The 17995-nt window shown below is 46.5% G+C and overlaps 1 protein-coding gene across 1 annotated transcript in view; it reads right to left on the bottom strand.

Moving 5' to 3' along the window:
• Positions 1 to 17601, bottom strand: part of CACNG3 (calcium voltage-gated channel auxiliary subunit gamma 3) — a 69460-nt gene extending 51859 nt beyond the window's left edge. The window contains exon 1 of the mRNA XM_016222670.2: positions 17391 to 17601. Coding sequence (XP_016078156.1) covers positions 17391 to 17601 — 211 coding nt within the window. The remainder of the gene's footprint in view (positions 1 to 17390) is intronic.
• Positions 17602 to 17995: the final 394 nt, after the last annotated feature.

Here is a 17995-nt window from a genome sequence, read left to right as displayed (position 1 = left end):
ATATGACAAACCCAGAGCCAACATCATATTCATTGAACAAAAACTTAAAACATGACAGGGATGTCCACTTTCACCACTCTTATTCAACATAGTACTAGAAGTCCCAGCCACAGCCATCAGATAAGAAGAAGAAATAAAAGGCATCCAAATTGGAAAGAAAGAAGTAAAACTGTCATTATTTGCAGATGACATGATATTGTATATAGAGAACCCTAAAGACTCCACCAAAAAACTACTACAACTGATTAATGAATTCAGTAAAGTAGCAGGATATACAATAAATATCCAGAAATCAATTGAATTTTTATATACCAATAATGAACTATCAGAAAGGGAAACTAAGAAAACAACACCATTTACAACTGCATAAAAACAACAACAACCTAGGAATAAATTTAACCAAGAATGTAAAAAACCCTCAGAAAATTATAAGACACTGAAGAAAGAAATTAAAGAAGATAAGTGGAAGTATATACCATGTTCATGGATTGGAAGAATTAACAGCATTAAAATGTCCATACTACCCAAAGCAATCTATAGATTCAAAGCAATTCCTATCAAAATACTAATGGCATATTTCACAGAACTGGCAGAAATATTTCAAAAGTATATGTGGAACTGCAAAAAAACCTGAATAGCCACTGTAATCTTGAGAAAGAAGAACACAGTTGGAGGAATCACACTACCTGATAGTAAGCTATACTACAAGCCTATAATAATCAAAACAGTATGGTACTAGCATAAAAAGAGACACATAGATCAATGGAACAGAATCAAGGGCCCAGAAATAAACCCATGCTTTGTGGTCAATTAATATTTGGCAAATGAGGCAAGAACATACAATAGGGTAATGAGAGTCTATTCAATAAGTGGTGTTGGGAAAACTGATAGATACATGCAAAAGTATGAAACTAGACTACCTTCTTATACCATACACAGAATAAATTCAAAATGGATTAAAGACTTAAATGTTGGACTAAAAACCATAAATATCTTAGAAGGAAACATAGGTAGTAAAATCTTTGACATTTCTTGTAACAATATTTTTTTCTCCTCAGGCAAGGGAAACAAAAGAAAAAATAAACAAATGCAACTACATCAACCTAAAAAGTTTTTGCACAGCAAAGGAAACCATCAACACAATGAAAAGACAACTCACTGAATGGGAGAACATATTCACCAATGATACATCTGATAAGGGGTTACTATCAAAAATTTATACAAGACTTATACAACTTAAAACCAAAAAACCCCAATCCAATTAAAAAATGGACAAAAGACCTAAATAAACACTTCTCCAAAGAGGACATACAGATGCCAATAGATATATGAAAAGATGCTCAACGTCACTAATCACCAGAGAGACACAAAGTAAAACCACACAATGAGGTATCACCTCACACCTGTCAGAATGGCTCCATCAACAAGTCAACAAATGACAAGTTCTGGCGAGGGTGTGGAAAAAGGGGAGCCCTAGTTCAATGTTGGTGGGAGTGCAGACTGGGGCAGCCACTGTGGAAAGCAGTATGGAGTCACCTCAAAAATTAAAAATGGAACTTCCTTATGAATTGGCAATTCCACTTCTGCGAATATATTTGAAGAAACCAAAACACTAATCAGGAAGAATATATGCACCCTTATGTTTATAGCAGTGTTATTTACAATAGCCAAGATCTGGAAGCAGCCCAAGTGCCCATCAGTAGATGAGTGGATAAGAAGCTGTGGTACATTTACACAACGGAATACTATGCAGCTGTAAAGAAGAAGAAAATCTTATCTTTTGTGACAGCATTAATGGATATAGAGGGTGTTATGCTAAGTGAAATAAACCAGCCAGAGAAAGATAAATCCCATATAATCTCACTAATATGTGGAATCTAATGAATAAAATAAATTAACAAACAAAACAGAAACAGACTCATAGACTGACAGCTGTCAGAAGGGGGGGGGGTTGGAGGGCTGAGTTAAAATGGTGAAGAGATTAAGCAAAAAACAAACAAATACAAAACACCTCATAGACACAGATGACCGTATAGTGATCTTCAGAGGGAAGGGGGTGGGGGAGGTAGAAGAGGGTACAGGAGATAAATGGTGATGGAAGGAGACTTGATTTGGGGTGGTGAACACACGATACAATATACAGATGATGTATTATAGAATTGTACATCTGAAACCTATATAATTTTATTGACCAATGTCACCTCCAATAAATTCAACTTAAAAAACAATAAAAAATAAAACATCAGCCCAGATCACATCTCCCCTCTTTTTTAAACATTCTATGTCTTTCCATTATCTTTCAATCAGTGCTCCCAACTCTGGGCCTATTGACATTTGGGGCTCCTTGTCGAGGGGGCTGATCTGTGTTTGATAGAATGTTTAATGACTTCCCTAGTCTTACCCACTAGATATCAGTATAGTCTCCCACGCCCTGACACAAGTCATGACAACCAGAATACAGTAGTTCCCCCCTCACCAGCGAGGAACTTCAAATAGTATGGAACCCTATTATACTATGTTTATTCCCACACACACACATTTTCACTTACAGGAAGCATTGTATGGCTTCTCTTGGGCATATCTGAATTGCCAGCATCATTACACTTGCACTTTGGGGTCATTATTAGGTAAAATAAGGGTGACTTGAACACAAGCGGGGAGATATCACAACAGTCTATCTAATAACTGCAACTGCTGCTAAGTGACTAATAGCGGGAAGTATACACAGCTTGGAGACCCAGGGCAAAGGGATGACTTACGTCCTGGGTGGGATGGAGTGGGACTCGAGATTTCATCACACTACTAAGGAGGGCACAATTTAAAACTTATGAATTGTTTATTCCTGGAATTTTCCATTTAATGTTTTCGGATTGTTGTTGATGAGAGGTGACTGAAACCATGGAAAGTGAAAGGGGGGACTGCTGTTCTATTACCAGAAAAAGAGAAATAGATGTGGAGCTGGCCAAGTGGTAAATAGACGGGATGGGAGGTACCTGAGAGCACCCAAAAACCTCCCCTCTAGTTCCCCTTTTTCTGTGTTTCCCAGTCCCTGGCGCTGGGACTGGCCAGGAGAAATGCTTCTTCGGTGACCCCGCAATAGTCTCTCCCATTCCCCAAACCCTACATCTGCACACACGGTCTGTTTTAATACAGGGAGAGGACAGACAATTTACAAATGTAAACCGCTATTCACCAGAATTATAGCTAAGTTCCCCACACTCGGCTTTGTCTCCCAGGTAAGGAATCTCGCCACAGATCCCGAGCTGCCACCTCTTTGTGGCGTCCTGGTGAAGCTTCGTTGGGGTTTGTGAACAAAGACACAAGACACGATGAGCCTGTCCTTTGGGCCCTGTCAAACTCTACATCAGCAGGGTTGCATTTTAATCAAAGAGACGTCTTTCAGTGCCTGCTAAAATCTCACATTGCCTCTGCATCCCAGTGATGGGAGAACATTGGCTTAGCTCAGCCGCAACTAAAGAGAACTTGAAAACAGAGTGGCCGAGGCGGAGAAGCAAAGGCAGAACAGGAAGGAAATCTGCCAAAAGTATAAAAATGCCTCCTTCAGCCTCTCTCCTCAGTTCAGGTTTGTCAACAGCATTAAAGCAGAGCTGTAGCAGATTCTCAACTCCTTTGGTCTCAGGACACCTTTATACGTGTGCAAATCATTGAGCAGCTATTCATGTGGGTCACGGCCATCAGTGTTTCCTAAAACAGAAAATAAAACTCAAAAATTTTAAAAATATTTATTTTAAATTCATTTGAAAATAATGATAAACCTGATGGCACGTTAACATAAATAGCAGGTTACATAATTGTGATTTTCACTTGAAACTTTGAATTTTATATTTTTTGTTTATATGAGAAATAACTATATTTTCTAAAACCAAAAAATGGAGGAGAGTGGCATTTGTTTTTACATATTTGCAAAGCTTTGTAGTGTCTGGCTTTATAGAAGGCGGACAGATTCCCATATCTCCTTCTGCATTTGATCTGCTGAAATGTTGTTTTGATTGAAGTATCTGAAGAAAACCAGGCTCAGACAAATATGTGAGCAGCAAAGAGAAGTGTTTGAATAGCCTCTGAAGGTAACTGTGGCCAGTCTTCTTTGATACTACACCAAAACTCGACAAGCGGTGTTGTCTTAATGACTAGTTGCCATATGGAATCTGAAACCAATTTAATTAACTTGTCATGCTCTAGTGCATTAAAATCCATTGTTCTAACCTGCTTTCAATGACTACTTTACCCACAGATAATTTTGTAACAGCATGCATTGGTCATTTGGAAAATATTGGTTCACTGAGTTAAGCAGGTCTTTCAAACTTAGCACATTTCATTACACAATATTTTAAAAAATCACACTTGCTCACAGATAGAGGAGCAGATAGAGGCAATATTGTGATTTTTCACTTGAAACTTTGAATTTTATCTTTGACAACAAATGCTGTCAGTTGCTTTTCTTGAAGTGACGGGCTGACTTAGCTCATTTTTGGGAAAATGTCTGCCAGATCCCCAAGCCTGAAGAACCCTAATTTGCCCACCAATTACTTGTTCAAGTAAATATGGTGTTTCATGGGTGAAAAGCAGCTAGTTCAGCTCACAGCTCAGTCGCACAAGAGCCTTTGCTGGATACCAACTGTGTACTTGGGCATATAGCCCGAGTGCCTTCACATACTTCCCATTTTCTTAAATTCAAGGTTTGAGGTTTACTAAAATTTAATAAAATTAATACATTTTTACTGCTTCACCAAGGACTGTTCAAAGTGAAAGTAGCATTTTCTTTACTTTGAGTGAACGGTGGTGGTGGCTACAGTTGGTGCTGTTGCCTCTGTTGGTGCTCAGGCTTCTGCACTGCTACTCACAGTTGTTTTTGTCTCATCGGTGCAAGTGTCAACACAGTACAAAAGGCAAATGCATCTTCTTATTACCATGAGATACTTTTGAGGCTGCAGACCCCCATGACATGGTCTGGAGCAGGGGCTCCTCTCACTCCCAGGGTTAACAACACACTTTGAGAACACTGGGCTATAACAGCAGCATTAAGAACATCAGCTTTCAGATTGAAAAGAACTGGGATTGCATCCTACCTCTACCCCTCACTAGCTTTGAAAATTTGGGACAGTTACTTCTCTGTGATCTATTTGCTCATCAGTAAAATGGGTATAATACCCCATAGGGCTCTTGAAAGGACTAAGTGAGCTAATGCTTGTAAGCACTCAGTATACACCCAGTATTGTTACTTATTAAGTGCTAATGCTTCCCCAGTGTGGCTCATACAGATTCCCTAAGGTTTTAACCACCACATCAACCAGTATGACAAGAACAGGCCCAAGACCTATCATCACCAAAGACGGTGAGTCTGGTCTCCTGGCAGGTCTCCATCAGCCAGATCACTCTGGGAAGCAAAGGCTTGTGGAGATTCTTGGGGACTAACGGAGCAGTGGGACCATGGGCTGGAGGTTTCCTCGCCGTTGGCAGGAAATGCAGACGGGCAGATTCTGTCCGACCTGTTCGTTGCGGGAGGACGGTAACAGTCAACACCAAGTCAGTACTCATATATGCCAGGCACTATTTGAAGGGCTGTACAAATATAACTCAGTAAATACAGACAAGGAAACTGAGGCACAGACAGGTTAAATAACATGTGTCCAAGTGACACAGCTGTATGTGGTTGCCCTGGGATTTGAAACCGAGCAATCTGACTCTAAGGGCCAGTTCTTAACCATTGCACTGTGCCAAGGAAGCAGAAACCAAAGAAGGGGAATTTTCCCAGAAGGTCTTTTCCCCTCCACAGAGCTTATGTTTAAAAAGCCCAATTTTGTTCTAAAACGACCCGTTAAAAAAACACTTAAGTTCATCAGGAACTCCAGAAAAAATGAAAAGTGTACCCCAAAGCCCAAGTGTGATATAAACAAACGTACGGCAGGATTTTGAACAACTGGGTAAGTGTTAGGAAGGAGGCTCCATTTGGACATTTCCTTCTGAATGACTCAGAGATTGTGACATTGAACCAGCGGAGAGGAAAACGTAATCCTAGAGAACAGCTTAGTTCCGCATGAAAGGTTATCTACATAATCAAACAAGGACCAGTGCGTTCAGACTTCAGAATTATCCACAGCCCAGCATGGAAGGTGTCAGCAAAGTCAAAGAGCAGAACCCAAATGGAAAGAAAGTTGACAGCGAGAAAGGACAACCGCAGCTCACAGACACAGGCAGGTGGAGGGGGCACGTGAGGTCCTGGCTCCACAAGCTGCGACCTAGCACGGTCCACCCAAGGCGGGTGGCAGGAGAGATGAAGACACGTTGTGTTTTAGAGATCAGAAAGGCAATCAATACAGAGGGCGGAGTGAGTGAGCTAAACCCTCATCTATGGTGGCAAGAAGTCAGTGGGTTATAAATCAAGAGAGAGGGTGAGCATGCTGCGTAGAGGTTGGGAAAGAGCCACCAGAAGAGCCGAGCCCGAGGGGGCCTGAGAGCCTGCTGTGAGGAGCGGCCTTGGGGCCAGGAGGCATGAGCGCCGCCCGGTGGGTGCCTGTCGTCCGAGCCCCTTCTACCTGATCTGGTGTCTTAAATAGTGTGCACCAGTACATGTCTTAATAAATTGTAAGATAATTTTTAAAAGGCTTGGTTAAAGTATGAAGTCTTTGAACTTGAAGAGAAATATAACCTTTCTAATCTTTTTGACTTAGTAGAGCAGAAAAATAGAGAACTGATATGTATTAGATATTTGCTAAACTGGGAGCAGCGGTCATTTGGGGGTGAGGAAATGAGATTGTACTGAGGGTAGAGGGGAAACCTTGCTTTGTCTATTTTGTTTTAAAATTTATATTGAAAATGTGTTTTTGTATTACTTTATATTAAAAATATTTTAATTAAGAAATACGATAGGAAAAAGATGCCACTAGGAAGACCATGAAAAAAGTTAAATATCCAGAATTTTTTTAAAAAAGAGAGAGAGAGAGAAATGTATAGTATCTTAGTTTGTCTCCATGGATTTCTAGAGGTGGGTTACTGTCCTGCTCTGTCCCCCTGCTTAAGGATCAGAAACTAGGAGGCTGAGTTCATTTCCACGCCAGCCCCCAGCACTTAGAAGTCAGTTTTCCTCCATGTATCCTGCACAAGCTTTTTAGTGCATTTGGCAAGTGGGTTTTGAGCACCTATTGTAGGCCTGGCGACTTGCGGACACATAGCCCTAAGAGAACATTTCTGTGACCAGGCCCCCCTCCCCTGAGAACCCCCCTCCAGGCTCCAGGAGCGTCTGCACTGGGAGCAAAATCTGGGTGAGCCTCTCAGCATCTCCCTACATAGTTGTGAACTTACCAAGGGCAGGAGCTTGTCTACTTTATTCTGCGCTGAATCATCAGCACCTAATGCTGTGTCTAGCACATAGTAGGTGCTCAATAAGTACTTATAGAGCAGGTGACACAGGCTGGAGGTGCCCCCAAATGCGAACCACTCACTTCACACCTCCTAAGGATCTCCAAGCTGGGAAGGGGGCCTGCGTGGGAGAAGATGTCAGCTTGAGCTGGAGGAGGGGGGTCTGCGAGTTAGGGAGGGACCCCGCCCGCCCAGCAGGGCAACACTCTAAGGTTCAACAAGCACTGGAACTCCCACGTTGTTGTTTTTACCCCACTTTCCACGGTGAGAAATACCATGCTGAAGGCGGTGCCGCCTTGTCCTCAGGGACGGGCTTCGAAGCTGCAGGGCCGCCCGCCCCTGGGTCCAGCCTCAGAGACGCGCAGGGTGAGGAGAGGTACAGGGTGCGAGGGGGTCACAGCCTGTGCTCCTCTGCCCAGCAGCAAGGCGCAGGTGAGGGGAAGGCTCGCACCCGGCAAGCTCCAGAACACGTCCCTGGGCTCGAAGTCGGATCCTTACAACTCCCTTCAGGGCCCGCAGGACCTGGCCTGCAGGTCCCCCGGCTGACCTGTGCCTCTCTGCTGGCTCCCCCTGTCCCCCCACAGTGGTGTCCTGGCTCCTGAACGCCGCACGACCCCCCCGGGCCTCCGCATTCACTGGTCCTTCTGGCTGGGTTCCCGTCTCCTGCATGCTTTGGATTAACGTCACCTTCTCCGCCTCAGCCACACTGCCCACATTTCACTGTCCTTCCCACCCAGCCATCCTCCCGCCTGGGGGCAGTTTGGAGAATGTCCGGGGCCTGGGCTCCGACCCTCCATCTCCTAAGCAAAGGGATGTCACTGCAGCGGAGCCCCAGGGCTCTGCCTGGACGTCATCTTTGGGGCCGGCCTAGACCGCCCTCTCCTCGCTCAGCCCTTAGTGTCTCCGACCCCAGCCCCTGCCCCTCCCCACTGCGTGGAAGCGGGGCCGCCCTGGCCACAGGGTGAAGCAGCACCAGAACCCTGACTCCGGTTACCATCGCTGCCTCTCGAGTTGATTTTTTCATTTCCCTCTAAACACCTAGAGCCCTTTGACTGCGAGCCAGATCCGTCCTTGGTGAAAAGTCCTATTTTGAAAAGCCGGGATTAACTTGCTAGTACATACGTTAAGCTGATGAACAGTTAATTGGTCCTGTAATTGGCGAGGGGTGAAAATGACTTGCTGTGAGTGTGCATCTGTGGTGACTGCTCTGTGCCCAACGATTCCCACAGGCGACAGCAGAATCTCACACTGGGCGAGGAGACGGAAGACACCCCTGCCCTGCGGAGCTGCGAGGCTGTAACAGGTCGGTACGCTGCGCTTCCAGGCAGCTGTACCGGGAACGGCACGTGTTGCAGAGCACAGAGCGGTGGGCAGCTGCTTCCCGAGCGCGCAGGCGGCTAACTGCGTAAGGAGCCTCGAGCCCGGGGGGCAGAGCGGCGCCGGCGGGCGCGCTCAGGGCTCCACACACCCCGCTCCCCTCCTCCCCGCCCGCACCCTCCCTGCTGGGGCATTTCTAAACCAGGCTGGAGCTGCTCGGGATAATCTTTAAAAAGATTCTCCAGACTCTGTAGTCAGGCTGCCTGGAGCTACAGGCCCCTGCAGGACCCACGGCAGGGGTTACAGGGTGTGACCTAAAGGTGGTTTGTAGGCACCCGAGAGCAGAAGAGCGACCACTGGAGATTGTGTGGGTTTCTAGGAGAAGTTCAGGTGGTTGAACTGCCTCGGAGACAAACTCAGTGCGTATCCACTGAGCACACGCGACATGCCAGGCTCTGGTTCCAGGCCTTGGTTCTAGGCTGGTGGTTGGGGAAATGTGGCAGATTAGGAGAATTTCGATGATACCAAGGTGTCTGGCAACGCTTCTCTACACCATCCAGATGAAATGTGGATAGATGCCCGCCCACGCTCCTCTCGGCTGCCCACGTCTGGACTACTCAGGCCATGGTCGCGGAGAGCCAGGCCTGCTGGCCCGCTGGTCGTGGCAGGTCGGGTGGGAGTTGGTGGTCTTCAAAGACGGCTTCGGCTCTCTGAGCGCTGCGCTGGAACTCGGCTGCAGATCGATAAGCCATGGAGTTATCCTGCCTCACAGAGTCTGAAACTCAAAGGAATCAAATGCTTGGTGTGCCCAAGTTAGGTCCTCGGAAGTGGGACAGCCACAAACTTCACGGTCTCCCAGGGTTTGCAAACACCCATCTTCATGTAGACGTTGCCAGGATCTCCGATAGTTTGCTACCTGCACACAGTCAGACTCCTTGGCAAAGAAACAATTCTCAATTCTAATAAGTGGTGTTGCCTTTCTAAAAAACGTATATTTGCTCTCTCAAGGAGCTGTATTTTTGCAGCCTAGTGCTATGGCATCTAAATCTTGTTAGTCTTACCACTTCTTTTCCTTGACCTTGCTTTCTGGACTTGGAATAAAAAGTGGCAAAGGTTGGGTTTATTATTTTCCACAATATTTCTAGTCATTGAGTGGTCCAGAGCCAGTGACTGACAGACACTAAGCTCTCCTTGACACAGGAGCAGGCAGGCTGGAGAAGACCCACCGTGCCAGCTGGGCCTTGCTGGGGGGGTGAGTGTGGTGGTTCGGGTGAGGTCGGCCTCAGTCCCAGCCCGGCCTCCACGGGCAGGTGATGTGTGAGCTACTAGGCCCCTCCGAGCCTCAGTCTCCTTGTCGGTGGGACAGACCTATGAGCTGCACACAGGGCTAGTAGGAGAGAGTTGCACTTGCTTGCCCAGTGCAGAGCCCAGCAGTGAAAGGCGGCCCGGGCAGGGTTGGCATCCCAGCTCTGCCCCTCACTAACCGTGGCCTCTCTGGGCTCTCTTTCCTTGTTTGTAAACTGGGGACAATAGAAGTAAGTATCTACCCCTGAGAAGTCACAGGATTGAGTATTGTGTGTCAAGGCCTTACTTAGAGCAGTGCCTGGCATATGGTATGTGCCTGTTAAACACATAAATAAATACGCAGGGTTTAGGCTAGAAACGAGTGCTCCGTGTGCCCCAGCAGGCCCAGCCTGGCACGGGGAAGGTGTTCATTAAGTGTTCGCTACTTAATATTTTTATCGTTTCCTTGTCACCTCTTTCTGGGGTTCTCGTGGCACATCCTCTCCTTCTACGGCTTCTGTGCAAGCAGCCGCGAGGATCATGCTGGGGTCTCACCTGCCCGGATCCCAGGACGAGGGGCGGACCTACCCTGGGCTCGGGCTCCAGGTGCAAGCCTGGGAAGCGGCCGCAGGCGAGTCCCGGCCTGCAGGGAGCTCTCTTAGACGGGGACCTCGCTATTTATCGGCAGCAAGCCTCGGGGACCCTGGAAACGCTAGCCAGATCCTCAGCTCCTCTCCTCCTTCACCTGTGCGGTTTCCCAGTTTTCAGCAGCCCCTGCTCCTTGCCCCATCAGTGTCCATGCTCCTTAGGGTTCTCTCACCTTCCCTCCTTGTGTTCACCGGGTTTTCTCTGACTCTTCTGTACTTTCCTGTCTTCATTTGCCACCTCTGTCTGGATAATTCTAAGTGTCATTTCAGGTTTCACCTCTGTCCTAAGCTCTATATTAGTGATTCTTAACATTTTTGGAGTATGAGACTCTCTCCACAGAAGTGCACATTCACACATTTTTCTTGAAGTTTCATGAGCAAACCGAACCCTATCCATGGAGCCACATGGAGGGGCACCTCTCTCTAGGGTCCCCGTGCCCACTGCCTTTGTGGGCCTCAGTCTCTGCCCTCACTAAGTAGCTGTGACTGGCCGGGCCTACCTTTAGTCTCCTTCTAGTGTCATTTTACTGCCATCAGAACATTGACTCCTAAAGTTTTATTCTCTTTCCAGCCCCAACAGATATTATCTCCTGTGTACTTGGTCGGGAGCTGCCTTTTCCTGGAGACCATTAGACTTTCCTTCACTGACTTTCCTTCAACCTTCCATGTCTCAGAAAAAGGCCAGGGAGTATCTGAGCAAAGAACTAAGTGAGAATTATCCAGGAAAGAACAGGCGAACCGACAGAATACCTGATCGGACGGAGAGTGTGAGAAACGCAGGCAGTGCAAGGAAAAGGAAAGCAATTCAGTGCTCATCCAGTATTGTTTTCAAATGTTAGAAACACAATTCTCTTAAAATTCACAGGGAATTCATGTCAAGTTTTATTCAACGCATCAGTGAGGGAGCCAGCAGAGTGACAAAGCTGGTTCACAGGAGGTTGTTCTGTATTTTCCAGTGAAAGAATTCTGAAATAAGTTGTTAGGTTAGATATAAAACTGATTAATGTCCTGGAGGGTAGGCAGTAAATCCACAGCATTTGTGTCCATCTCCTCTAATGAACAGGAATCCTTTGCATCTCCCCTGAACAAAAGACGTATGTGCATCTTCTGAAGCTTCCTACAAGCAAACATGCAACTGCTCGGCTGGCCTTGAATTTATGGTAACAGCTCAGTCAGACAAGTTACGTTCCCCTAGGGAATCGCTGACCCTCAGGATCGCTGACCCCCAGGCGCTGCTCTGGGGAACACGCAAAGGACAGCCCTCGTTTTGCCTGATTGGTTTTACTCTTTCCTGTTGACCGGGCAGCCCACACTGCTCACCTGACCGTGGAATGCGAACTATCGCCTGTGTTCTAACCCAGAAGACAACATTTCGAATGAACAAAACAGAAGCGTTTTCAAGGCGCCTGCTCCCTAAGATGGGTGGAGCCCTGGAGTCGGAAGGCAGAGGGGCTGGGTTCGAGGAAGCAAGGGGAGGAGGCGGTTCTTTCCACCAGTGATGACACACCTCGAATTAGGATTCGAAACATCTACGCACCAGTGGGACGCAGGGCTTGCCAATCAGGATGGACGCTTCCGCGGGGCTGGGGCAGGACCGTGACGCCCTGCTGGGCCAGGCCTTACCTTTATTTGGTGGGCCTTACAGACGCCTGGGAGGTTCCAGGAAGCACTAGGATGGTGGGGGTTGGGAGGGGGGACTTGGGCCAAGAGCTATGTACCAAAAGGCAGGGAAATAGTTCAACATTTTCATAACGTGTATGGCTATATGGACATGTTCTGGCTGAATATTAGTCAAGCTCACACCCTCCCCATCCTGCCACCACCCCAGTCCTGGGCCACACCCTTAACATGCTCATTGGGGGCTCCTTCCCATCCTGCCTGACATGGCCAGCCCTCTTCTGTCTCCTGTCCGCCTCTCGGGCCTTAGGGAGAAGGAGGAACTGTGCAGGGCAGGGGACAGGGCAATGGTCAGGGGCAGGAGAAAGGGCACTGGCGTGGCTGCACCCATGTCTAAGGGGGGTCCAGCATTAGATCCAGGGCAGGAGGCACAGAAGCGACTACTGGGTACTGTTTCTAAGCTCTAGGGATAAAGCAGTTCCACCAACGGGCAAGGCTCTGTCCTGACTGAGTTTATAGCCTCCCGGGGGAGATAGGAAGAGGGTGCGCTAGTGCATGCGAGCACCGGGCACTGGGCTCGGCACGCAGGAAATGCTCAGCCCGTGTCCCGTCCTTCCACATCTTCGCAGCTTCCCCCAGGATTCTAACACATCAATAAAGCTGGAGCCCCATCTGGCTGAAAAAGTCAACCATCTGGAGACTTGGAAATATGGGGGAACTTCTAATGACTGGTTAATTTTTTTCAGTTTTTCAGCCAGATGTTTGATGTCATCCAGGCCCATCTGTAGCAGAAATAGCAGTTTATTGAAATTCTTTTCCATAATTTTAATTTCCCTGTCCTAAAATCTTAAATGGGCTTTCTTTTCTTAGCATGTATTTTTTAAAAATAAATCAGAAAAAGTGATTATTGACTAATGAAGAGCAATTTAGCAATCAAATGTAAAAATATAAGAAATTTGAATTTAAAGGCCTTTTAGATAATTTCCAGGGCTCAAAACGGGCAGCCCATGGGCCAAATTCAACTATAGGGTGAGTTTGATTTGGCTGACACCATGTTTTTAAAAAGTTAAATTAGTTGCCCACTTTTTAAAAATCAAGAGAGTTTATATCTGGCATTTAAAAATTTGGAACATTGGGCCAAATTGGTACACAATTCCCCAGGTAAAAATCAACTTAAGCTAAGTAGTAATTGTCCCTTAGATGGGGCTCATGTTCTCCAATTTGCCACAGTCCCCACCACTCTCTATTGCCCCCACACTGAGACAAAGTTTCAGTTGCCATATTTCTTCTTAAATTCAGTGCTACCCCCTCCCTCCCCCATAGAATTGAATTGAAAGGACTGTGAAATGCCTTTTTCACGCTTCACCTTATCTGCCTAGTCCACATGGAAATTTGGATTTGATGCTCCCTAATCTTAGCTGAAGCTCTCATTTTAGATTTGGGTAAACTGAGGCCCAAACAAGGAAAAGAACATAGAAAAATTGGCATAACTGTTAGTCACAAAATGGAATTAGCTGCCACAGTTTCTCGCTCCTAGGCCAGGGCAGTGGTCTTTCCACTATCTCAGTACATCACTCGGGTTGTATCTAGGGTTTCTCCAAATGAGGGCATCACATGTCAAACATGCTCTCATTCAGATTCACGCGCTGCTATTGAAGCCCGCAGCAGGCTGGGCTCTGCTCTGTGAATGCCTTGCATGCTTTCCAGGTAGTGAGTCAGGCATTCGTTTTGGTTTCTCAGCGTGGGTGTCTCTACATAGGTCGATTATTTTTTCATTCAAAGCATGTCCTGCGCTGCCTCTGAGTTCGCGCCTGTCTGGTGGCTCCGTGGCCCTGCGACGCTGCACAGGCACCCTGCGCCTTCTGGGGGCGGAGACGCCACGTGCCTGGGCATCCTCACAGGCTAATGCCTGTGCCAGCAGCAACCCGTCCACAGGGCGCGGGCTAATGTTCTCCAGAAAGCCCTGAGAAGCAGCATGGCGTAGGGGAAATAGGCAACTGCTGAGTGGAGGTATGTGACCTTGGGAAAGCTATGTAACTTCTCCAGCCTCAGTTTCCTTGTCTGTAAAATAAGGGTAATAATAATACCTATATCACTGAGCTCCTTTGAAGATGACAGTTAATTTTTCAAAAATTTTGGAACAGTCCTTACACCTAGTAAATGCTAATATAAACAACATCCTGGTGAGTTATGGGCATGAAAACTAGAAACATCCCCCATCGGGCTTCAACACACTCAGTCACTCAGGCCCCTTGTAAATACTCAGTACATGTTGGCTGGAACATGACAATTGCTTGGAGGGTTTTCAGGAAAGTCAGACCCCAGGGATCCACTGCAGGCCTATGGAAGCAGAGAATCTAGTTGCGGGGCCTGGTAATCTATTCTTTTTAAGCTCCTTATGTGATTCTGATGACTAGCCAAGTTTGAAAGCAGTTGATGTGCTTGAATGTCTTTCTTATACTTGAACATCTTTGGTGTGGGGAACTGATCACCTCTTAAAGCTGCACGGAATACATTTTTATACTGAGGCAAAACCTGTTTACCTCGAGCTCCCACTTCTACCCCCTTGAGGCCACACAGACCGTTCCAAATCTTTTTCATACGAGAGCTCTTCAGATACTGCAGACAGCTGTCGTATCCCTGCTGAGCACTCTCTTCTTTTGGACAAAATGGCTATATTTGCTCATGGAAAAAAAGGTATGGATGAACTGACTCTTCTAATTTGATGTCTTAAAAAAATGAGTTACAAGCCCCCTCCTCGCCCCAAGTTATCCTTTGACACTTAAAGGACCAGAAAACACAGGGATGCCGGGGCTCTGGGAGACAGGGAACAGCAAGCAGGAGGCGGCGAGCACCTTCGCTCCCTCCGAGCACGGCTCTGCCTGCTGCCGCGTCTGCCCAGAGGCTCCTGCAAATTCCTTCAGCGCTTGGTGTAGTCAGCACATGAAGAAAAATCTTGGCGTGTTTCAGCCAAGCCCATCTAGGCGTTGTACACATAGCTAAAATTTTATTGTGACTCATTAAAGTTTATGCATCTTACTGTATTTGATATTTCAAAACTAAACAAAAATGTAGCTGGGTCAACCCGTATGAAGAAGGCAACACATTTTCCCAAAAGGATTCACCTGAGCAAGAGCATATCTTACACTCATCCAGCTCCTACTTGACTGAGATTTTCTCTCCTCTCAGAATGTCTGGGTGGGGCTCTGATTCCTTGTACAAACTGGGCACAGGGTGTGATGTTGGAGAAAAGAGAAGCCAGCAGTTGAGAAATGCTAAGGGTTCAGGAATCTTAAGCCCTAAAGGGGGAAGCTAAAATTGGTGTTTAGTTGTGCATTCCAAGGTTTAGTTCTGAGAGGCAGAAGAATCAGAAATAACTGTATCTTGGTCTACGTGTGTAGATATTAGTAGGAGTCTCAGATTTTTTGTGCCATCCCTAGAACCAGGTAGGTATCAAAATATCCACAAATTGCAGCTTTACAAAAGATAACTCAATTCCTTATTGTCAATATGAGAGAGAATTATGGAATTTCCCTGAGGTAAATGACTTCACCATACCCAACCACAAATGACCACAAATGTTAGCTTTTGTCAAGGTTTAGGAAAAAATTATTCTAGAATTTCCATCAGTACACTGGATAGAGTATGAGGTTTAAGTGGTGCTAATTTAAGATCACCTATTCCAAATTAATCATTTCCCAGATTAATAAGCTGAGGGTTAAAGAGAGCAAATGTCTTAGCCAAGGTCATACAGGTAATTTGCAGTATTACCCAGGTATTCTGACTTCATGTACAGTGGCCCTTCTTGCATTTAAAGTAGTTCTTTCCCACCTGGACTTCCCACCAGTTGCAAATCTGCATTGGAAACAGACTCATCTGTAGTAACTCTTGCAGTCAGGAGAGCAGTTGTTCAGTGTCAGGACATGGGAAGAAGGCCAGGGAATGAAGCAATATTACACTAGCAAGTGATGTCATAGCATGACTTCCCTACGCGACTGACATAAATGCAAGTTTTCAGGAAGCCCTGACAAGTGCCAGCCAGTGAGAACGCAGGCATGGAGAACCAATGACGAGCAGGACAAGGAGGCATACAGGGAGCCCAGATTTCCTTACCCATCAAGGAAGCTTCTCAGATTCCTTAGAAGCCCAGGAAAACTCCCTTCTAACGCTTTAATCCAGGGCCTTCCCTCAGGCACACAGGTTCCAAAAGCTTTGATTTTGTTCTGTCTTTCTGCTTTCTCCACTGACATCCAGCCAGTGCCCAGAGATGCTCAGAGTGACTCCGGTGCAGTGAAAGCAAGGTTAATAGCGAGACAGGCCACCCAAGGGCTTGACTTTCTAAAATCAATCTCTCATCTTCATTGTAATTGAGAGCGAATTCTCAATTTTTAAACTTAGAAGAGGTAAGCTGCCATTCTTGGAGAATCAACCTTATGCAAATATCTTTGGAATATATTTGTTGGGTTTGGGGATGATTTAGGAAAGAAGACAGACAGGTGGATACCAAATACCAAGACTTAAGTTTTGTTTTGATCCCCAAATAACAAAATGTGTATTTAGAAGGAAATTTTCTGAAAGTGTGTGTGTGCATGTGTGTGTAGGGGTTCACATATGTTAGTCTGGAACTGGTTGGCTATGGAAGTTCATGAAAATACCTAGTTAGACCAAACTCAGAAGAAACTGATAAGACTATATTGAGAAATAAGGAAATAGCTTCGAGTGTATCAGGCTAAGTCAGGGGGTCTCTCCCTTTCCCTTTCTTTCCCTCTCCCTCTCCCTCCCTCCCCCTCCCTCACTGAAATGCAATTTAAGCAGAGCCAAAGACCCCATCTCAAGCCAGAGGTCAAAGCAGTTCACAATATGACTAGAGATTGTGTATTTGAAGGTTTTTCTCAATTGCAGAAGCTGCCTAGAGTGCCAAAAATCCCACCTCATGAAGCTAATGCCAAAAACAATCAGTAAGATCCAAACCCTTCATCCCACACAACACAGCATTCGTCCTGCTGGAAACAGCCTGGACACCTGCACCGTCTCATCAATAATGTGAACCATTCTTTTCTCCCATCCACTGCCTGCACCTCCCCCAAGCCCCCAGGGGGACATCAGGATATCAGAAACCGGGTTGTTATGCGAGGAATCTGTAAATACCTTCCAGGCAGCAGGTCCTCCACAGCCCCGAGTGTGTCATTACCTCTTCATTCTTCCTGCTGGTTTCATTATCACTTGTAGATTTAGTCCTGCACACGCCCCTGGAATATAACCAGTAGTCCGTGCCCACTGCAATGGTCATTAAGCTAAAAGCTGCGAAGGCTCCCACAGTGGTGATCAACATCTGGATACCTCTGTCACACATCCTCATAATTCTTCATGGTATTCTGAATGGCTGGGGGTTGAAGGGGAAGTTCAATGCCAGAGGAAAAAAAATCACTCTGTAGCTGGGTAACCTAGGACAGGCTCTTCCAAAAATTCGGGTCTCCTTCTGTCGGCATCCACAGGGACTTTGGGAAAGCTGGGGTTTCCTGTCTGGAGCTCTCTCCAGCTCCCTGGCTCGCCTATGGCCCTCGGAAGGGTGCAGGCTCTAGGGGGTTGGTCCGCATCACTGCTGCCTTCTGAGGGCCCCTGGGTTCCTTTCATTCCTCAGGAGCTTGGTAAAGATGAGGGTCCGTGCACGGCATGGCTCCGGAGCCTGGAGCCGCCAGTTCGGTCTGAGATGCGCCTGGCTCCTCACAGCCCCTGGAGACTCAAGGCAAAGA

Source organism: Miniopterus natalensis, chromosome 3 (assembly GCF_054644295.1).
Source record: "Miniopterus natalensis isolate mMinNat1 chromosome 3, mMinNat1.hap1, whole genome shotgun sequence".
NCBI classification, from domain to species: domain Eukaryota; kingdom Metazoa; phylum Chordata; class Mammalia; order Chiroptera; family Miniopteridae; genus Miniopterus; species Miniopterus natalensis.
This window is presented reverse-complemented; position numbering and strand designations above follow the sequence as displayed.